At 43.4% G+C, this 23939-nt stretch overlaps 1 protein-coding gene and 1 long non-coding RNA gene across 2 annotated transcripts in view; one reads left to right on the top strand and one right to left on the bottom strand.

The window, feature by feature from the left end:
- Window positions 1-15525, top strand: part of LOC144773248 (uncharacterized) — a 160146-nt gene extending 144621 nt beyond the window's left edge. The window contains exon 3 of the long non-coding RNA XR_013599934.1: window positions 14851-15525. This is a non-coding gene — a long non-coding RNA (uncharacterized LOC144773248). The remainder of the gene's footprint in view (window positions 1-14850) is intronic.
- LOC144773872 (lysozyme g-like) overlaps window positions 1-23939 on the bottom strand; it is a 930039-nt gene that overhangs the window by 860600 nt on the left and 45500 nt on the right. The window contains exon 3 of the mRNA XM_078658957.1: window positions 15628-15693. Within this exon, the coding sequence (XP_078515083.1) occupies window positions 15628-15693 (66 nt within the window). The remainder of the gene's footprint in view (window positions 1-15627; window positions 15694-23939) is intronic.

The raw sequence follows: 23939 nt of genomic DNA, 5'->3' as shown, positions 1-23939 counted from the left end.
TTTTATTATTATTATTATTGTTATTATTATTATTATTGTCAGAAACTGTTCACTCCTTGATACGTTGGGGGGGCTTGCAGTGGCACTGTGAGCCAGCTGGTCTATAGGCCAACATATCCTGCGGGGTGTACTGATTCCGTCTAGTCATGAAGCCCTTACTTTATGCTGTCATAACAATGCGCAGAGACTATGGCTTAGTAGGAACTACACGACATGGCGCCGCCAACTTTGGTTAGGCACTAATTTAGCGGTTAAATTTGAGTAGTTCAGTCGTTCCTTCTCAGAGATCCCAACTCAAGTTTCAATTGGAGACATCCTTAGTGGGAAGGAGAAACAAATCCACCTACACCTCACTTACTTCTTCCCTCATACTAGACTTAGGTTAGGTACATTTGGGGTAGGCGTATTTTAAAAACACTAGTTCAGTACTTTTTTAGCCTTGTTATTTATGTATGTATTTATCTATGGTCTAGGAACCATACAATGCTTTTACAGTATTATTTTATAATACTCTTCTTACTGTGCGCATTATACTTTGCAACCAGTAATACAATTGTAGCAGTTCACTTTACTTGCATGAGAAAGAAGACTGTTCAATAAATCCTTTTATTGAAAACGCCAGTATCTCTATTTCCCTGCACCTCTGATGAAACGAAGCATGCACAATTGACTGAGTAAAATATATATCTATTGTTTCCACGACTCTGAAGATCAGTTTTATTCTTGGGGAAGAAAAGTTGTCATGTTTATGCGGTTATCAGAAACTAATCCCTTCTTGTGTATTCGAGAAAGTTTCTAGTGATCTCTGAGCTAGCTGGCACTCACAATTAAGTTTAATATATTCGATAGAGACCTAGTCGACTTAAGTCCCACGTCACATCTACAGGATATATTATTCCAATGAGCAGAGCCTATTGGGAATATAGGAACTACACTACATAGCGCCCAATGTTTAGTAGGGCACTAATTTAACGCTAGATACTAGAGTAACTCAGTCGTGCTTTTCACAGAGACTCCTTTTTCCCGTAAAATACTCCAATAGACAACTGGAGTGGGTTAAAGGATAAACTATCCGCCATTACTGAGTAGGACGAAAACCCTACATATTAGTTTTTGGTTTGATTCAACGTTGAAGGATACAGAGTTCCACACTATTGTGCACCTTATCTTAGTTTCCTTGAAACTTGCTCTGCAAACTTTCAGTCAACAAAATGACTGAAAATAAGACAGGTGGAGCTGCAGCAGCACAGCCAGGCTTTGACGTTACAGGGTTTGATGAAGATGACGCGGATGCTATATTCTTCCCGGAAAACCATTACTATAAAGCTTATAACAAATGGCCTATCATCAAGAGGTGGTAGGGGCATTTTTGTAATAGAGGCACACAAATATCGGCAGACAGAGGTATTCTATTCATGGATTATCTTCCCAGAAGCAAATCCATTAACACATGTGTTCCACTTCTACAAAGTAGAGGCACCTCCAGCGGAATACTCTCCTTTTGAGGATGTTGAAATTCCATTAACATACCTAGAGCGTGCGCTCTGGTTTAAAGGCGCCCTACAACTTCAAAATCACATTACCAGGCTCCGTCCACTAGGTAGACCAGGAGCAACATGGCCGGTACGAGCCAACTGTACACCACACAAGAAATGTCAGGTCCAGAACTATTAGTTCAACTAAAACAACTATTAAAAATACATAGACAATTGGTTCAATATGTCATGCGGACTCTAACGGTCCAACCTGCTATCAGGATTCCACAGCAAACCCCTTACCAGGAGAACACAAATATAATTACACCACAGACTATACAATCAGTCATTGGTAAATCACCCGCAAAACGGGTACAAATTCCATTCTGGTTAGCTCAAACGATTACTCAAATAGAGGCAGTATTTCCAGATAGTACACCTCATGAGAAACACAGAATTTCAAAAATCTGTTTACCAATGGGGATCGCACCACACCTGGAGGACTGTAACACTTTGGGTACAGTCTTCGCTGCAATCTACACGAAAACTCATGGTGTTCCGTCTATGGCGGTAATACCAGACGTCCTGAAACAGATTCAAAATGAATACGGGGCAGATCCTGCTTTACATCTGGGTATGAAATTACTTATAGATTTCAAACAGGTCTCAGCTGTAATATTAGCTAATATTAAAGGTGAAGCAACATTCGTGGCGATCCACCAGAAATTAAAAGAACTTGATGTAACTGAGCAACCATAAGAATTGGCCAGAATAATTGAATAATCCTATGAAGAACAGGGTAGAGATAGCTTGGGTGGGAAACCAGTTAAGCCCCAACTAACAGAAAATCCTGAAAAGGTCTTTATTAAAAACACTCACACTACTCCTACAAAGAAGTGGGAAAAGACAAAACAAACACTTCCTAAAGAGAAGCGTTCCCAATCCAGAGGTAGGTCTCCTCAAAAAGAGAACTCTGAAAAGAGGTATAACCTCAGAAATAGGGATAATTTGAGAAAACCTGGTAGATATCAAGATACTGATACACGTTCCGCTCATACTTTTCAGACTTCCTCACAGAAATTGGAAAGAAGAGGACGGTCAGAACACAAGGAAGAACGCGTGAAGTTCAAAGACGATCAACATGTTCCAAAAAAATAAGAAAACCCAATTCACCAAGAAGGTAGCAGGTCTAAAAATAAGACATGCCGAGGATCTTAAGGACACAACTCAAGAACGGGGAGTGGGCCCAGACAATGCTAGACAGCGCAGCAGACGTTACCATAGCTCACAAGATCCTGAAGGATCATCTGAAGACAGTGGACTTGAATGAGTACATTCAAGTTGAAACTGCTGATACCAGGGTTAGTGTACCCCAAAAGGTATATGAAGTAACACCCCGGATGGAGGGGGCCATAACTAGGAAAATATGAGCACTCTTTTGGGATAAGCTCTCTAAGGGTTATGACATTCTTCTAGCTGAAAAAGACTGGCCACCAAAATTTGTCAGGGAGTGTCCACATGGCGAGAACATCATTATGCCAGCCTTCTCTAATCATATTCCAATTCACTTAAAATACATCTATGCCAGAAAATGGGCAGTAGCCCAGGCTCCAGCATTATATAAAAAAAATGTAGGATGGGATGAGGATTCTCCTCACCATAAAATCCAGTTAAAAAATCAACCAACTGGAGGAGCCTAGCTCGCGGCCGTGATGGTCGCCCTTTAGCTCGGCTCCCGCAGCCCTCCATCCTGACTGCCTATCCTGTCTTTTATCCTGTCCCGGGACGGCACACTTTTGGGGAATTGGAAACATTACGGCTTGTTTGTACTTACCATCTGACCCCGGGGTCTCGACGTGCAGTGGCTCCGGAGTTCTGGCCTCCGAGAGATCGGGGCCTCTGCGAGACTTGGACAGGGACCTGGCCGGTGGGATCCGACGGCTCTCGGACCCGGCCGAGAGCGAGAACCAGTTTTGGGAGCCGATGTGCGAAGATCCCGGCGATCCTGAACCGGACCTGCCCTGGTGGTCGCGTGGCCGACGTGGGTGAGAAGCCCCGGGACCTGATTCTGAGAAGGGGTCTCCCCCCGCCGCTGCTTTGTCCGGCGGCCCTGGTCCTCGGGGCCCGGACTCCGCTTGTTTGGGGCACCGGTGCTGGTGCGGGCGGAGACCCGTTTTGGGCGGACATCCTTTTGGCATCGAAGCCGCCCTTGCTGGGACCCCCGGCGCTTGTAAAGTCCTACATTTGAGAACTGTTATTTCCGGGGGTCCTCGTGGGCGGCGTTTGGTCTGATTCACGAAATGGCGGCCGGCCCTCTGGAACGAGAGTCACCCTGTGGCGGCGGGCCCGAGTTGCCTGATTGTGTGGGGATCGGATCTGGTGGGCGTGAGCCGACAGTCAGAGATATCCTGGAAGCCCTCAGATCCCTGCACGCTTCCCTGGCCCTGGGCGTCTCGGTGGGTCCGCCACGATCCGCCGCCATTTTGGGTGGCCGTTTCTTCTTGTCGCCCTCTTGTTTCGATGCCTCCATTGCCTCACCCCCCTCGATTGACCTGAGTGTCTCCACCACTGATCGAAGATCGTGTAGTGTGCTGGTGACTTTGGGGCGCCCTGCTTTTCAAGGTTCGGACCCCGGAGACTCGGATGCTGTACTGCGACCCTGTTCGACATTGTTGCCTGGAATTATGGGTGGACTTCCTCCTGCGCCTGCTTCGATGACTTTGCCTGTGTTTAAAATTGGGACCACCTCGCCCGCTCCAGTGGCGCAACTGAACTCCTGTTTCTCATGGCTCGTGCTTCGATTGTTGATGCATCGATACTTTCCGTTTGGACTACTGCTCACTTTTCGATCTATCTACCCCCCACGTAGCTATGCTAGTCATTATTCCACTCGATTATATGCTGATTTCGTATTTAGTATGTGGTTGTACATTGCCATGTGGTGGGTGGGGTTTGTCGCTCGGAAGGGTTGGGGGTGAAATGTACGACTTCTGCTTGATTCCCGGTATGCGATTTAGTTGCACAATTGTCTCTGATCGTAGAGGGGTGAGAGGTCCCCTTCTCCTAATATTTTGTGGCGCGTGATGGGGTGTCGTCCTGGTCTGTTTTTGATTGTACTTGTCGGGTTGGGCGGAGGGCTGTGGCCTACCGTTTGTATTATAGTTATTCTGCTCCTCCCTCCTGTTTTCTTTCTCCGCTTTTGTGGCCTTTTTGTCTCGTTTTTCTTTCTTTCTTCTTGCTATATTTCGGGTTCTGGTTTAGGGCGACAGGCACGCTGTTTGAAGGGTAGGCCGTAGCCTTCTACAGGGGTGTAGGGTGGGACGGGTGGGCTGGGTTCTATTTTTTGTTTGTCTTCTTGTTCTATGGCCCTTTTGTATCTCTTTTTCGTGAGGCCGCGTCTGTCCCGACCTCCTATGGTGTGTTTCGGGTGGGGGTATGGCATCGTTACTCCTCCTGCTACATTTCGGCTGTCTTTCCATCCGATTGCCATGCCCCACTTGGGCCGCTAATCCTTTTGTCTCCTGTCCTCCCACCACGGGGAGCCGTGTCGGCGTGTCTTTCACCTTTCTTTTTTCATATTTCCTTAACCCCTTTTTTATTGTTTGGTTTTTCTTCCCTCCATTTTCCTTTCCCTTCCTCTCCCCCCCCTACCTAGTCCCCCTTCCCTTTTTCCTTCCTGCGTCCCAGAGGGTGCTGTGACGGGCGGGTTTTCATGCATTGTCTTCCGATCCCTCTGTTCTGGCTTGGTAGTGTTCCGGGTGGAGGATAAGGCTCAGGGGCTGACTGTATCTCACATATCCTGATTTCTTGACTGCATTGTGTTGTCCCCCTGATATTTTGCCCCATGCCCCCTTCTTAATGTTGAGGTTGATTACGGGTGTCGGATGCCTCCGTATTGCAAGTGTGCCTGTCATACGTCCTCTCCCCTTATTGTAAAATTAAGCCTTCTTTACTCCTGTGTTTTAGCCCTTTAGTTTCTGTATTTCTTTTCCCCTATTGCGATTGTACGGCCTCTGCTTTGTATTGATTGATTATGTACTATTTGCCTGATGACTCCTGACTGTTTTGTACACTGCGGCCGGCCGGCTTGGTTGTGGGCCTCGATTTGTCTTCTTTTAATATCAATAAAGGTTTTCAAAAAAAAAAAAAAGCAGGGCTCTGAAGAGAAAGGGACTCAGTAGGAAAGCCTGATCTGACTCACGGAAACTCACAAGGGCTCCTCCAAGTTTATCTCAGCCGGCTAGCAGCTCAAACACTGGCGTTATGTATTCATGTATTCTGCAAAGGATACCTTTTGAACTCTCCTACTAACAACAAACTTGACGGGGCTCTTGAGAATATAAGGCAAAATGGTATTTTCTTTCAGTAAATAAAGGATTCATCCAACTTTCAAAAAAAAAAAAAAAAAATCAACCAACTGCACAGAGGCAGTATCCAGTTAAGCAAGAAGCTAAAAATCAGGTAAGGGAGATCTTAGAACAACATGAATACCAATGGGTGATTGAAACATGCACCTCGTCCATGGACAATCCTTTGTTTCCTGTCTCCAACCAGACAATACCTATCGTCTAGTTTTAGACTACAGACATTTAAACTCTTATTGCAAAACTTTTGCAGTACAAAATGCACACAGTGCAACACTGATGAATAACATCGTGCGTAAAAAATATAAGACCACAGTAGATATTTCTAACAGTTTCTTCTGTCAAAATATTTACCTGTAAGCAGGAACTTGACCGCTTTCTCAATTATGCGGACACAGCTTCACTTCTGTCGTCTCCCCAGGGATTCAAGAATAGTCCAGGGATATTTTCAGCCAAAGTAACAGAGTTACTACAAACGTATGATGATGAGGTATTATGTTATGTCGATGACATCTATCCAACAGACGATGATTTGGACAGGCACTATAACAGGGTGAACACCATAATACTTGGATTCGCCTCTGAACGGTACAAATTCATAGTTAAAAAATTATGAATTGCCCACCTCAACGTCTTATTCTTGGGATAAGAGTTGCCAAGTTAAGGCAAAAGCCTGGCAGCGAACTTTCTAGAAAAGTGTGTGCTGCTCCAACCTCCAAAAACGCTGAAAAACATAGTCAATTCTAGGTTTCCTGAAACTTACATTCTAAATTACGCAGAAAGGGTTAAACCTCTCTACAAATTAATCAAACCTGATTTCAAACCAACTAATTGGACTCAAAAGCACATACATTTTGCGTTCAGTGCAAACAGACATGTTAGCAACATCACATTTACAGACACGGGTAAACATACGCAACCTTGTAATCAGAATAATCCCAGGAAGATACGGATTTACGTACTTAACCTTTAATGAAGGTGAAAAAGTACCAATTGCTTACAAATCTCACTTGTACACACAAGCTGAAATGAAATTCACTTCAACAGAAAAATTCTGACTTGTTCAGACTGCAGTAGCAAAAGAGAGAGCCCTCGCACAGGGTAAACGTATAATGGTTGTTACTCCTGTACCTTCCTTAGAGGCAGTTACAAAAGCAAGCATTCCCACTGCAAAGGCTTTACATCCGAGATGGATACAATGGGTTAACTCTCTTGCTGCAACAGACGTTAAATAAGTTTTGGACCCGTACTTGAAACCTCAAGAATTCTTACAATACGAACAAGAATGTCCTCTGCCCACTGAGGTTCTGCCTCTGGAACAGTATGAATGTATCATATATACAGACGGATAAGCACAGCCCGCAATTGGAGGTAAACAAGCTCTTAGCGCTGTGTGCGCGATTGTTAAAGGTCGCTGGCGCGATGGTAAATTCCGACCAATGGTCATAAAAACACAATCTCTCGGAGACTGTACAGCTCAGCGAGCTGAACTACAGGCTTTCAAGATGGCGCTTGAAAATACCGATCGCGAATTCCCACACTCATAGTGTGCGATTCGTATTACTGCGTCAAATCTTACAATGAATACTTGCAGAACTGGGTTCAAAATGGTTTCAAAGATGCAAAAGGTGACACAATTAAGCATAAGTTGCATTGGGAACAAGTAGTTCAATTACAGAAAGAACTACAAAAGACTCACGTGATCCATACACAGTCATCAGCGTGATGGCGTTCATGTTGCAGGGAACTCATTGGCTGATGAAGAGGCAAATGCAGCTGTGCAAACGGCTTCCGTAGCTGCAATCACTCGTTCAAAATCAAAAAAAATGCAGGCTGTTGCCGCTTCCGATGAAGACAGCGGTAAAACATTACCAAAAGGCTTTCCATTCAAGTACTTATATGTAACTGATGCAAATAATGTTCATTTTGCTCGAATCCCTGGAGTGGGGATAGAGTAATTCCAAACATGGAACATAGATTAGGACTAATTTTAGCAGCACATGAAGGTCTTGCCTCTGCACCTGCAGGTGTTTCTGCCACAGTGTCATTACTAAAACAAAGATACTGGTGGCCGCGCATGAGGAAACAGACCAGAAACTATGTTTTGGAATGTGAAATCTGCCAAAGAAGGAAGGTTTCGACCGTGAAACGCCCGACGCAGACGCCCCTTCTAATTTCTGCTAAACTATTAGCATGTGTTTACCTGGACCACTGTGGTCACTTGCAGAGGGATGGCAACTATAAATATATCATGGTCGCAGTGGATTCATGCTCAGGATTAATTTGGATGGGGCCTCAGCGCTCGGTTGATGCCCGAACTGTTATAAAATATTTGCAAGTCTTTATCGGCACTTACGCAATCGGCACGCTACATTCTGACCAGGGTCCTGCGTTTAGCTCTCGAGCTTACAAAGAGGCCATGGCCAATCTGGGCATTGCATTGCTGTTCTCAAGTCCATTCCTTCCTGAGAGAAATTCTGTAGTGGAAAGAAAAAACCGGGACATAGAGCATTCTATAACAGCTAGGGTATTAGGTTCGGGTGACGGGTGGGTCAAACATCTAATAAGTGTCCAACGTAGTTTAAACAATCTGCCAAGAAATTCTCTGGGTGGAATCACTCCATATGAATTCCTTTTTGGTACTAGAATGATTGTCGAAGACCTCGATTGTCATACTTCAGTGGTAGAACAAAAACCCTTTGATATCAAAGACCATTTGGCTGTTTTACAGGACTTAAATGAAACAAGAAGAAGTCTAAGCAACACATTACTGAAGCCAACGACCACTGAAGAAAAACCACCTGTCCCAGCAAGGCCTGTCTGGATTCCAAAATTGGGGATCTAGTCTGAGAAAATATCACAGATAAGAAGGAATTTGGGCTTTCATACAGAAAACCAGTACCTGTGCTAGCAATCCACGGATCAAGGACAGTGTTATTGCCGCCCCTTGCTGGAAGAAAGGAGAACCGGTTCGTATCAATCGACCTGGTAAAACCACATCATGTGGCCGATAATAAGTAGTAGGCTCAGTGGACTCCAAAGATGTAGCAGACAACCAAATCTTGCTACTATCCAAGAGCTTCAAACTGAGAGACTCATCACCTTTGAAGAATCCGAGTAAGAAAAGAAGGACTATGCAGCAAAGCAATGGTACTTGTGCCTCTTGAAACTCAAAGAACAGTTCGTTAAGACACTCCTGTCTACAATGATAAAGCCTCTGACTATATTAACATGACAAGGGACCAAGCAGCTCCAGCTATTTCAAATAATCTGGATGCAATACCAACAATTGACAGAACTGCCTCTGGCTATTTCATCAACTTTGATACGTTTTCTGAGGATCCCAGTGAGCCTGAAGCAACGCCAGCAAATAAAACTTTCAAAGACCAAGTAACAGAAATTTTTCAGCAACTAGAAAAGACATATCTGGTTTCATCATGGGCTGAATTTTGGATTGTGTTAGGCGTACTTTTTCTCCTACTTTGGCTCATTATTGTATTAAGTTTGGGAAAGCTGATAGATGGAAAATATAGTAAAATGGACAACGCAAGCAAGAACATCAACTTGCTCCTGAAGCCACACAAATCATCTCATACTGAACAAAGACACCTGTCATCAGTGAACATCACAACCATTCCTATACCTGGTGGTATAGCATGGAACAGAATTGATTATGACATTCATGGTCCGGCCGAGCTGTTGAAGATTCCACACCAATTTAAGGTTTCCTTGAGTGACTTTGTTTCACCCAGCACATTTTCTGATGATTGGGACTTTGAGACTGTTAATAATATGATGTCAGATTTAGAAATGTCTGAAAAATTTACAAACCATGAATACTTAGAAGGCTCATCAGATTATGAACAAATGTATTGTTACAATCACTATGGCCATCATTATTTGCACAAATCTGCAAACCTTAGACATGTATATACTTTCAATTAATGGGAACATTGTCCAATGCCACCAAAGGGTAGCTCAAAAACATTTTATGAAAAATGTCCATACTTCTCAGGTTTTAATACCACAAATCCGGAAACATTTTATTTGAAAAATGTTAATAAGATAGGAATAAAAAGTATGTTAACAAATACAAAGCAAATGTATTCAGCAGCCTTTTATGCCCAGCTGTCCTCGTTAGGTTTCAACTTCTGGAGTGACAACATAGAAACAAAAACTGTCTGGGGCTCAAAAGATTGGCAAGTACAGGAAATAAAAGCTTTATTTCGAGCCTGTATTCTTCCTGAACGAATAATATTTTTGAATGACAGCGTTCAAAAAACATCCTGTCTTGGCCTAGCCAAAATAAAAGATTTAAACAAACCGTCCATACCTGTACCTACTGCTGTTAATAAAAACACTTCAGAGGGAGGGGTCAACGTAACATCAATTTTACTTAAAAACAGAACTGATCCTGATCGGAAAAAGTGGTTAATCTGGCCCACAGACACGAATAAGTGTCAAGATAGATTCCTGAACAAGACACAAGGGTTTACAGTAACTTGGCCAGACCCAAGATATGTTCAGAGACAACATCCAGGGATTGTAACAACATACAGTGCATGAGAATTGTGCCTCGAGTAGCTACAAAAAGCTACACTTATAGAGGTTAAACAACACTTAACTTTACTTAAAGATGGCATTGATTTGAGAGACTTCTTACTAGGGCCTCATAAACCTCGTCATAAACGTTTCATATACTCCGGTATTTATGCTGCTTTTGATGAAGCATGGAAAGTCACGCAAATGGAAACTGCAGAACGAATGCGAGAAATTGATTGTATTAATTTAGAGAAAGCTCTCTTTGTAGTTGATATTGGGTTAATGACTCAGTCATCCATAATTTATTCTTTGGACAGCATTGCCATAGACATAATGGAACAGGACTTGCTCATGTTACAACGGACAGTCTCAATTGCGTTCTATAATGCTGCTAGGCTGGACGTTACAAAATCTTCGTTCAGGCTATGTGCCTTGGCATCTAATCAACACCACGTCATTGTTTACTGGATTTAACCTTACAGATAAACAAATCTCTTTGGCACAAAGGGGAGCAGACTATATGGTACTGAGCATAGAAAAACTGGAAATATTACCATTGAGTGCTTCTGAGAAACCAGCCAAGGAATGGATAATACATGGCATCATTACGTTGACAGTGACTTTTTTCCAGTTTCAGTATTGATTGAAACACATACCAGCAGGCCTGAATGAAAGGTTGGGTTAAGAATACATTAGGTAAACCTGGGTTTTACCATACACACACAAATGTTGGAGTAGAGGAAAATAATTATTTCTTAGTGGTACACAATGTAACAGCGCACTAAGCGGTACACTTTTATGTCAGGGTATTAATTTACAAGGAGCCTGTGATGGTTCTTCGACCAACTTATCCGGCAGCAGTGATAGATCCAATTTTTAGGCAGCTTTCCAATGGGAGCTACATAATGTTGAATGCTCACAGCTGTTGTGGAATGATGCCAGGAATTGCACATCTCGAAAGTGTTAGCCAGGGTCACTTGTTGTATGCAAGTATTGTTTCCTAAAGCAAAGACAGACGGGGAGTCGCCGCTATGGCCTTCACTGAACATCTCTTCTATTCAAATTGATACTTTAAGCAGAATGAAAGCCATTCTTTTACAAAAAACTGTGCCACTGACATGGTCCAAAGAGATGTATGATCTGCAAGTTGCAAGGTCCTCTGCAGAGATACATGCCCTTTTATCCACAAACTGTCCAATACATTTCGTGAAAATGTTAGGTTGTATCTTAAACATGTCTGATACCAGTGGTATTGTACATGTATTTAAGACAATTTTTTCAGGACTGTTAGCACCTTTTGAAGCAGTCTTGGCATATTTCCAAACTTCGTGCACTCGGTGTTTGGCGGACTGCCTCTCGTTTTGGGACTCGCAGCAGGAATATTATTTTTACTACTTCTGCTTCAATATGGCAAGCCAATCCACCAACGATGCCCAGATTACCATCGAGAACACTCTCCTGGCAATGAAGTGTCGTGAGCGCATAATCCAAATTTTGGGCTTGGCTCGTTTAAGAGATCTGAATACCACATGGTTTCTATCATTCAGACCAATCTGGCAAGATTGCATCTTACCTGTTCTACGATGCCTGCTATGTGGAGAAGAATGTGTGCTAGACTTCTGTCTAACACTTCAATCAGCGCTGCCAACGGATGTTGACGCTTTGCTTGGTTCAGAAACAGCTCATGCATTGTGTTGTCCTCAAGACTACCAATCCTGATGACAGCATTCATGGAGGTCTCACCGGGACAACCAGCTGATGGTGAGATACGTGGAACAACAAGCGCACAGGTACCATCTACTGCGAACATTGCAAATGCGACTGGCGCTGATGGCGATGCTTCTAATTTTTGTACAATTGATCTGCTTAACGAAGTAGTCCAACTTTCAACTACAGTAGTAGACAAATTCTTTTCAAACTTAGAATCTTTGATGTTTTCTCCAAACAATGATAGTGATTTTTGAGTTGGCACACAGCGTTCAGATGTACTCTGAATTCGACTTTCACTTTTTAAAACAAAAACTTGTAACTTTAGAACTCTATTTTTCTTCAATTTAACTTTTCCAAATTGAACTTTTTTTTAGCAGAAAGTAATCTGCTTAAAGTAGAACTATTATTAGAGAACAAGAATTCTTTGAACACTTCCAAGAGTCAATATTTGACCTTGCTCACAACCAAACTAGTTTTTATATTCTGCCATGGAATGGTCTCGACCTTTTTTCTGTATTTAAGAGCCATTTCATGAATGTAATTTCATGATTCATTCTGATAAGCATTTTTCCAATGTCACACTACATGCTTTGAATGCAAATTTTACTTTTTTTAAAGGCGTACAGCACAAATGCTCATTTTCGTGTACAACCATTTCGATTGCATTTTATGTATTTTGGGTGGGATTGTAACCACATGCTTTAGATTTGTTTTTGCTTAGTATTTAGTAATATCAAACATAATAAAGTGGAGTGGGTGTTGTATAGCGTTTTAGGACCCTAGTGTAATTTTCCCGATTCATTCCCTTATATAGGTATACATCACATTACCGTTATATAGGCATAGAAATCATACCCATATATAGACATAACCCATCCACTCCAAATAAGGCATGGCTACTTCCACTAGTTCCAAAAAGCCACAACGATTTCTTTGAAAACTCGGCTTCAGCAGTCAGGGACATCCCCGTTCTTGAATATTGATTTGTCCTAGAAATCATGGCGTTTTCAAAGAACTATCCTTCCCTTGGGGTTCTTTGGTGACATTATTATGTCCTACTTTACGTCAAACCAGGCACCTTCAAGGTCTAAATATGCCCACATTTGCCCTAGCAAGGACACAGTGGTTTGGAGCAGTTCGACTATCTACTTTCCCGACGCAGCTTGCTACAGCAAGTGCCGAAGGAAGACGACCCTCCAGCTGACGCACTGACAGAGAGGCTGCCTTTCTCTCGCTGAGAATCCAGCTCCAGTGTTTCCAAGCTCCCCTCGTGTGGTGTTGGGAAATCGTGTCCCGAGACAGAGATACCAGACCTCCTTCATTATAAAACCAAGGTACGGAGCTGATTAGACCCTAAGAGAAATCTTGGTTAGATTCTTGGCAAAAACCTATGCTACACCTCACTTACTTCTTCCCTTGTACTAGACTTAGGTTAAGTACATTTGGGGTAGGCGTATTTTAGAAGATCCAGTTTAGTACTTTTTAGCCTTGTTATTTATGTATATATTTATCTATGGTCTAGGAACCATACAATGCTTTTACAATATTATTTTATAATACTCTTCTTACTGTACCCAACCAATATTACGATTGTAGCAGTTCACTTTACTTGCATGATAAAGAAGACTGTTCAATAAATCCTTTTATTGAAAACGCCCGTCTCTCTATTTCTATGCACCTCTGATGAGACGAAGCATGCGCGTTTGACTGAATAAAATGTCTATCTAGTGTTTCCACGACTCTGAAGATCAGTTTTATTCTTGGGGAAACAAAGTTGTCATGTTTATGTGGTTGTCAGAAACAAATCCCTTCTTGTGTATTCGAGAAAGTTTCTTGTGACCTCTGAGCTAGCTGGCACTCACAAATAAGTCTAATATATTCGATAGAGACCTAGTCGACTTAAGTCCTATGTCACATCTATAGGATATATTATTCCAATGCGCAGAGCCTGGTGGGAATATAGGAACTACACTACAGGGTGTGTTGCCTGAATTTTGTAGTAATTAATTAACTTAACTCATGGAGACAGACATAAAGAGAGAGAGAAAGAGAGAGAAAGAAGGAGTGAAAGAGAGAGAGCAAAGGAGAAAGAGAGAGAGAGAGAGAGAGTGAGAAAGAGAGAGAGCAAACTTTTCTCTGCACTAGACTAAAAAACAAAGCTGGCTTAAAGAGATAGGGAGTAGGACCACAAAAGCATTTAACACCTACTCAAGTGCCAGTGCACTGTGGGACGACCTAGTACAGACTTTGTAGAGATCGGGGATAGATAAGCCACTAACACAGGTCAGTGGGTTAAGCACTTGCTGTAGAGATCTGTGTGCAATCTGCAAGTCACAAGTTAGAATGTCTACAGTACAGGCAGTCATCTATTCCTACATGTTTAATTGAATGAGAACTATTACATTGGCCATTAGCCTGGGATAGATACAGTACCCCACCAGTGCCCCCTTTTTTCTTCCTGTCCACACTGCTGCTGTAGTGCTGTACCTGTTGCGTGTGTGTCAGTGAAACTTGATAATACCTCTTGACTATACATGGCACAACGTTTGCTTTGTCCATGTTTGTTTTTGTCTCTACAACCTCAGACTTTCCCTTCTTTCAACTCATGAATGTGATTCCCTGGTGACTATGGTTGCCACCTGGCCAATATTTTACAAGCCTGCTGTGAACGGGAAAGTTAATCAGATAGAAAAAGTAAAATTCCCTGGGAGGTTCTATATGAGACAGACTTACCTGAACCCTCTTCTCTTCCCCCACAGCCCACTGCCATTCTTCAACCACACCGGAAGAGGAAATGGTATCATTGGTTGAAGCAGATGATTTCAGTCACAAGACCCCCTTGGAGAGCCAATCAGGGAACAATGCAGTTGTTATTTGGACCATCATCCAGAATCAGAGGACGAAGTAGTAGAACATAATCTGGCAGTGAGGACCATGCCAATCAAGAAACCCCAGGCCACCATGAGCAGAGATCCACCTGGTTATTTTCTTTCTCGAAGATGGCAGAGAGGAAGGAACAAACCCTGTATATACTGGAAGCCAGATATTGAATCCCAGCCCTGGCAACAGCTGTGAAAAGAAGATCAGCAACTTCTTGGAATCGGTCTCCTTGAGTCCCACATGGAGTGGAAGTCTGTGACTGAGACTGCCAAATGATGTGTTGCCCCACCAGATTTCCAGAGAAACATGTCTTAGCCATGTACAAGCTAGATCTGGGGAACATGGGAGGGGAGGAGAACCTAACCTCCACAAGTTCCTCACATTTTCCAATTCTATCTTTTCTCTTTCTCTTCCTCCCTTACCAACCAAAACCATTTCAGGTTGTTAAGGGAAGCCATTTTTTATGTACCTAAGAGGGACTCTTATTTCTTTCTTTATTCTCTCGTGGGTTATCACATTAGTACTTGTTTTAATAAAGTGACAAATTACCTCTCCTTCTTTGTTTTTTTTTGTAAAGAAAGTACAGGAAGACGGGTGACTTATTCCTTGGTGATTAGTCTATCCTTATTCAATAGGGTAAAAGAGATGTGACCTACCCTGGGGTTTGTTCGTTTTTCCCAGGGAATCTTGTATGCGGGGCGGAGACGTCACCAGGACTGACCCTAAAAGAAAGAAAGGGGATAAAAGACATTAAAACAATTGAACTTTCCTAACTTTAGTTAAAACCTGTGTGAAATTCTGGAGAAAATAACTAGGTGACAATAAAACCTTAGACCTCTTTAATCGGCCAATAAAAGCAATAACCCCCCCACCAAAAAAAACCCAAAAGGCAATCATAAAAATAAGACGTAAAAAGACAGATACATAGCAGGTCAATTTGGCCATATCAATTTTCCTGAAACCATGTTTACAAAAAAAATATTACTCATTAATTAAAGCAAATACAACGACAATTCAGCTCATAAAATTCATCAGATAAAGTGCAAATTCAGCTGGAGAGAAAGCATCTTTCTCCTAATTCTTGCAGCTCCTGAGAAAAAACTTGCAACCCCACACAAGACCATGGGTGAAGAAAGCCTCTGTAGGTATAATAATGCTGGCCTTACTTGAACAAAATTACCTGATCACAAGATCGGAAGAATATATCTTTTCCTCAGAGAGACATAAAGTTCACAGAAAAAGGTAAAGTGCAAAGTGTCCTGGTCAGAAAAGTTGTCACATGGACATGGCTTTAACTCCTAAGGCTTCACAAAGGCTTTTAAAAAGGTTAGTTACCAGTGAATAAGATGCAATCTGAATCTGGTTAGCAAAAAGCAGTGATGACGGTTATTGACAAGAGATAAATAGGAGTGCACCTGTGAGCTTGGACTAATTGGGATGTAATTTCTCACAGTGAGCTTAGCAGTTTCTTTACCATCCCTGTTCCCCTCCCACCTAGGCAGAAACAGATGTTTAGTGTTCCTGATATCAGTTGGGCGAAAGGTCTGGGGTTAGTGTACGAATTGGAACAGCCTAGCTATCTCATCTGCTCTGATATTTAGGTTAACCATGGGACTGCTCAAAGCCCCATCGAGAGCCATATGGGCCCCTATAACAAGTTGATTCAGGGTGGAAACTGGAAAAGATCAAATTCTAAACTAGCTTAATAAATGCACAACTGCAATATAATCAGAAATGTATCCAAAGCCAAGCTCCTCATGCAGTATAAAAAGCAGTGGTGCACGAAGGACAGCGAGGAGCCTACACAAACATTTATATTCCACTACCTGCAAGTCTTTCACATCCTTATACCCAGACACATCACAGCCATAGGTGGCCTTAGGGATACATTTTTCTCTATATGCCTTTAACAGTGCAGGCACTGGCTTTGTCCCTAGTCTTTTTACAAATTCCATGGTAGTACCCACTGCCCTTGCCAAGAGGCTTTAGTTAATTCTACCCCCCTGCAAACAAAACTTACACCTAACAGCCTTCTTAGTGCCGATTGTCATGGGTTGAGATTTAAAAAAATTGGTTGCGAGGTTGAGCGAGCCCATAAAAGGCCAAGATACCTTGGCGTACCTCTTCAATATTAGAATGCAATGGGATACTATCTGTGCCGATGTCCCACTGTAAGTCAGACCCCCCTGCGTCATCACCACTATACATCCATTTAAAATGGAGAGCGCGTCTTTCGGCGGCTATAGTGCAATCTGTTCTGGTGTTTACCCTATCTGACTAAAAGGGACTATTGACCGCTTCCCAGAAATGTATTCTGTCTGTCAGCAGGCTTACCTGATCAAAGGCCTCCTATGCCTGGGCTCTAATGGCCTTCTTCCTCTGTTGGATTGCAAGTTGATATGCCCTCCTGCTGGTTCTAACCACTGCTTCATCCCTTGGGCATTACTTAAGGGCATGGATTAAAATAATATAAGCCCTAGAACATGTACCGTCGAGCCACCTTATCTCCTTAGCATCTTTGGACCAGCTGTTAATAGTTAAGCTATTATATATATATGCTCTGTTAGTTCATCAAAAGCATCTAACACAGCTCTATCCTGTTATGTTATGTTATGTTAATAGCCATTAATATAGCGCACGTAAACCCAGAGGTTTCATGGCGCTGACTAGCAGGAACCCAGATGGGCAAAGGGTTTCTACCTAGGCCAAGGGGTAAAGTCAGGTCTTACGCTATTTCCTGAACATTAAGAGGTGGGTGCAGGAGCGGATCCCCAAAGGAAGGGAATTCCAGAGTCTGGAAGCAAGGGTCGCAAACTTGCATCCTCCCTGATGTTGCAGTTTGAAAGTGGAAGTAACCAAAAGTTGAAGATTGGCGGATCAAAGATTACGGGAGGGGGTGTACCTGGGCAGGAGAGTATTAATGAATTGGGGACTACGAGCAACGAGAGATTTGAAAACGATACATGCTGTTTTAAATTCTACTCGTTGAGAAAAAGGGAACCAATGGAGTTGTTTTAGCAGGGGCCTGGCTGATTGCCAACGAGGCTGCCGGTGTATCAATCTGGCTGCTTGATTCTGAACCAGTTGAAGGTGTGGAATTGGCATAATCCAGGTTTGATAGTACTAACGCTATCACCACCTGGATCAAAGCCAACTGGGTTAGCATCCAACTAATTTTCTTGATCCTGACAACTAATCACCCTGAGTCTAATATCAATCTAAACCAGGGGGTGGGTGACAAAACAAACAAGATCCTGTCCATGGACCTCCCCCCTGAGGCTAGCCCATACGTAGTTATCCTAACGGGTATTTCAGAGTTAAATCCAGAGATTAAAGAATCTGCCGCCTCTCTAAAAAACAAGGTGGTCAACTGGCTCACTCTAAATAGACCCCTCCCCCTAGGGGTAGCGAGTGAGGTACTCATGGTAAGAAGAGTTCCCTGGCTAGGTAACACAAGGAAATCTATCAACTGCGACTGTGTCCTGATTAACTTCAGGGATCCCAGGACTGTTTCGCACATATGTGGGTGGCCATACGCGACCAAGGGACATCTATCCAGTCCTTACCTCTATCCTTTTTCTACCCGCCTTGGTGCAACGCACGGGAAGAGGAGGGATGGGATACAGCCCCCATTAGAGGGAAAGGCTGGGGAAGCAGGGAGAGAGGGGAATTTCATTGTCCCATAGTTCAACAGCCTGCCTATCTTACAACACACAACAGGTTTAGCTGCCTGGATATGAATGATTGACACTACCCAATGAGGAGGGGGGTGGTTCATTATCGACCATGGGGTGAGCAGCTGGGAAAGATCATCCTTTCCGGTCGAGGCACTGCTGGCACCCCAGGGATTAAGTCTCGCATAGAACAGCACCATGATAATGAACGCCAACAGTCCATAGTTGGGTCACCATCTAGAAACATGCAACCTACAGCCAGACAAGGGGACTCGAATCAAAATCTAACATCGCTGGTTAGCTTAATAGGCCAGGTGGCTACTTCAAGTACTAATTTCAATTCCAATCCAGCTTTATTAAAGATACTGTCCTGGAACTTGGCTGTTTTAGGAAACAAGCTTGATTTCCCAGACTGGAGCACATTCATAGACTCTAAAGATGTCTGTATGTTCCAAGAAACCTGGGCGAGAGAGGAATACACTCGCCCAGGCGTTGCTGCATTTTCCATTCCTGCCCAATGGGGGGCAAGGGGCGCCCCTCTGGTGGCCTTGCTATTTGGGTGGCAACCCAATTGGGTTGCAAGGCTACATCCCTTTTTACAGCCTCTGAGGATGTCCAATGCGTCCTTATGGAATGGCCCAATTCCACCAAATTGGCAGTGGTAAATATTTACTCCAGGCCGGTGAATATAATTCGGGAATCAAGCACCATTGAGGAACTTTCCCCCTTCCTCAATGACATTGCTAAGGGTACACCCTTCGTGGTTGGAGGGGATCTGAACTGCCATTTCGAGCCATTAACAGGGCTACTAGATGGAACACCAATGGAGGAAGACGCGCTGTGGTTAGTACCTCCCACGGTGGCCCCTCCCCCTAGAGCCTGGACACCTTTAGCAGTACAGATTACCGTCTTTGACTCTTAAACGTGCTATTAGGGCCTGCAATGGGCGCATCAATTCTGATATTCCCCCTAAATGCCCAATCAATAAAAAGGGGAGGGAGTCAAGACTGGACTATATTTTAGTCCAATTGTCCTCCTGGCCTAAAATCAACGACTTCAGTGTGATAGTAAGGCATGATAGCGATCATAATGCGCTAGAATTAGAATACTTTCTCCCTGGTATAGATAATGAAAACTGGGCTGGTGCAGACGTGCCCGTCACAGGGTTGACCCTGACGAATAATAGACGCAGAGTGAGGTGGGAAAAACTAGCCACTAATCCAGAAAACATTTCAGAGTTGTATGGCTCTGTTATTCCCACACTTGAAAAAGTGAGTGCATTAGTGGAGCAACCTAACGCCCATGATATGCACAAAAGACTCTGGTCCGCTCACGAGGATCTTATTAAGAACATGGCTGAAGTTCTTTTCTCCCCAGAAAAAAACGGGGGTAGCACGAGTCACCTTCCTTCGTGGTACAACGCTGCCTGCCGAAAGGCTAAATCATACTTACTATTTTCCCTAAAGCAAGGTATTGACAGATCTGTAATACAGGCAAGGAGAAGGGATTATAAGCAATTGATCACCCATGCTAAAGCAGAATGGGACCAGGTGAAATGAGGTGAAATGGGAGAATCTCCCCATCACATTAGCAGATAGGGATTCCCGCAAATTCTGGCGAATTGTAAATACGAGGTCCGATGAGCCGCTTTCGGCCGTCAAACCTAACATTTCAGCCGAGGTCTAGGAAGAACACTTTCAAGCTCTTTATATGGGAGCTAATGTGGACACAGATGGGGCCTCAGATCATCCATTGCCAATTATTGGCCCACAGCTAGAGGGGGACCTTTTTACCGAGGAAGAGGTGCGAGTTGCTATCTCTAGACTAGCATCTGGTAAAGCTCCTGGACTGATGATTTTTAACGCCGTTCTGGGGGGCATGGAGGTCCCCTGTACTTGGCTGGGTGCAGAGATTGCCCCTATATTTAAAAGGGTTCACCTCTGCTCCCAGCCAACTACAGGCCCATCAGTCTCATCGATGTGTCACAAAAGCTATTGTGGAGACTGATGTTAGATCGCCTCCAAGATTGGATTGAAGAGTTCTCCATTCTGAGCCCCTACCAGGCAGGATTCAGAAGGAAAGTCTCAACAACGAATCAGTTTTTCCGTCTTAACATGCTATTTTGGAAATCTGTAAAAATCAAAGGCGGCAGCCTATACATGGTCTTTGTAGACTTGCGTGCCGCCTTCGATTTGGTGCCAAGACCTAAGCTGTGGTCCGTGCTAGTGGAGTTGGGCATTCCATCAGATATTCTGAATATACTGATAAGACTCCATCAGGAAAACTTTGCACGGGTCAGGTGCGGCAGACCTTATTGTTTCCCGCTTGAGCACTTTAACTTGGCCGTTTTTACTATCTGATGGTGTCTGGAAAAGCGCTGGGATGCCCAAGGGTAGCTGCGCGCTATATAAAATTTTAAATAAATAAATAAATGGGATGCTATCAGCAAGATTCCCCGTTGACAGGGGGGTGAGACAGGGTTGTGTGCTTGCACCTACCCTGTTCTGCCTCTTTGTCAACGGGGTAATTGTCCATTTGACTAAGATCAATGATATAGATGCCCCCAGGCTCAACGGCAGCAGTGTGCCCGCAATTATGTTCGCGAATGACACCCTGCTGCTGTCTAAATCCCCGATGGGGATACAACGAGTCCTCGATGGTTTTGTGACATTTTGTGGGGAAAGGGGGCTGGAGATTAATACCTTGAAAACCAAATATATGATTTTCAGCCCCCCATCCACAACTCGCCCCAACCCAACCATAGCACAACGAGGCTAGAGAGGGTCCACGCATCGAGTATCTAGGGGTGACTATTAACCAAAATATGACCTGGGACACACATCGAATGAAGGCCAATCTTAAATTGGTGCAGTTAACGGGCGGCATCTCAAGGATGATAAATAGATCGACTTTAAACCCCTTGGTCCATTGCTTGAAATTTACAAAATGCAGGCGAGGGGGGCAGTCACACATGGCGGGGAATTGTGGGGGCATACACCCGGCCAAAACATGACTATTACAGAAACAAGTTCATCAGGCAGTTGGCAGCCCTCCCTTCAAGCACCCCACTTCTCCCTCTTAGACTTGACGTAGGCCTTAGATCGATAGAAGAAGAACTGTGTTTAAAACCACTAACATTTTGGCGGCGACTCTGGACTACCCCAGAGCTCCTGACTTATAGGATGGAGTTGAAAGAGATTTTAAGCTTACCAAACATGACGAATACTCCCTGGTTAAAATACATAAAAAAGACATGTGAAAGTTTGGGAAGGCCAGAACTATGGCTAGACCCTGAAAACGCTTGCAGTAAGGTCTCATACAAACGTTTATCAAAGGACTACTATGACTTAAAATTAAACACTTTACTAGGGAATACGCGTCTGGGGGTCTTAACAAACTCTTTTATTCATTCTAAAGACTCCTACCACTTGGAGCAGGTCTTCGATGGAATATGTCCTCCCTTGACCAGGAAGATATTTTTACAGTGGAGGTATGGCACCCTTCCTCTCAGAGCTTTCACAAGTACCTGGTCCCAGCCCTCCCCCACCAAGCAATGCCCCGCATGTTCATACCAGTTGGAAAATTAACTACATGTTTTATTTTTTTGCAATGCCTATCAAAAACCTAGAAAGTACTGGCTTGTTCCTCTTCTAAAAAACTTAGGTTTTAGGCATTGCTTTCCTGCTTACAGAATACTCAAGACGGACCTATCACCTCCGACTGTGTTTGCAATAGCTAAATTCCTGTCAGCGATTTGGCACAAGCGCACTCGTTTCATCCTGAACTCCGATACGGATCTGGTACAGGCACTATAAAAATTCAATGCTTAGACAACCTTAAATTGGAATGGACTGCAATTGATTTTATTAATTACTGCAACTGATTTTATTTTATTAATTACAACCAATGAGACTTTTAATAGTAATTAGCAGTCTGTTTCCTATCTTGCACCAGCACTTTGAATCTGTACAATAAGATGATAATCGTAATGATTTTTTAAGTTTTATGAAGATGTATCACTCATGAGTGTTTTTTTTCCTTGATGCACACCTTTTATGATCCAAGCGATTGAAATAAAGACAGAATGAATGAATGATAACAGACTTGGTGGAATGAGTGGGCCGAAACCCCGCTTCATGAGGATCCAGGTGGTTAGAGAGATGGGTGGTTACATGTGCTTCAAGGATTTTAGCCAGGTAAGGCCAATAATAAGAAAAGATTGAAGAATCCACACCCGTTTTTTTTAGGAGGGGTACGACTACTGCCTCTTTAAAGGCTTTGGGGACCATACCCTGTGATACAGAGGCATTGAGAAAGGTCAGAATGGGGGCAGAGAGGGCCGAAAAGATTTCCTTTAAAAAATAAGGAGGACAGCAGTCCCTGGGGGAACCGGATTTCACCCTTGTTAAAAGGGCTTGTAGGGAGTCTGAATTAAGAGGTGGAAACTGATCGAAGGAATAATCACTGGAAATCTGTTTGGGGTGTTCTGTATAGGGGCAGTAACTGAGATACTAGCTTTAATCATGGAGATTTTATCAAGGAAATATTGATTGAAAGAGTTACACAGGTTTTGGGTAACGGTCAGTTTTAGAAGAACTCTCTCCATGTTTGACAACTTATTAACAATGGCAAAAATGTCCATGGACTTGTTTTCGGAATGAATAATTATGTTCGAAAAATACGAGGCCTGGGCTTGGGTGATGGCTTGCTTATGAGCTGTACGGGCGGCTAGATAGAGGGATTTTGTGTGTGAATCATAGTCTCTCCTCCATTTTCGTTCCTTTTGGCGGATATCTAGTTTTTTTGCCCTTAACTCATGAGAAAACCACTTCTGGGCTTCCGGACGCCGGGCGGTTTTGAATTTTTTCAAAGGGGCATGTGTATTGCTCGCTGCTAGCAGCCAATGAGAAATATTCATTTCGGCCTGCTCAAGGTCCATGTTGTCGGCTGGAATGGAGCTCGCTAAGCTGTCCAAAAGGGCTTGTTTGTCAAGAGTGCTCCATTTTCTGATAAGGCCTCCTTCCATGTTGTCGGCTGGAATGGAGCTCGCTAAGCTGTCCAAAAGGGCTTGTTTGTCAAGAGTGCTCCATTTTCTGATAAGGCCTCCTTCCATTGTCGGGGTTTACTATCAAAATTATCAGACCATATGCAGGGGCATATGGTGGGAGTAGAGATGGTGAGATTATTACGCCACACCTGATCGAGAATATGTCCTTTAATGTGCGTAGCAGAAGTAACGTGGTGGCAAAAATTGAGACCAGAGAGAATTTCCATGAGTCCTAGCTCATCATTAC

This window comes from Lissotriton helveticus, chromosome 8 (genome assembly GCF_964261635.1).
Source record: "Lissotriton helveticus chromosome 8, aLisHel1.1, whole genome shotgun sequence".
NCBI classification, from domain to species: domain Eukaryota; kingdom Metazoa; phylum Chordata; class Amphibia; order Caudata; family Salamandridae; genus Lissotriton; species Lissotriton helveticus.
Note: the sequence above shows the minus strand (reverse complement) of the source record. Positions and strands in the feature narration are given on the sequence as shown.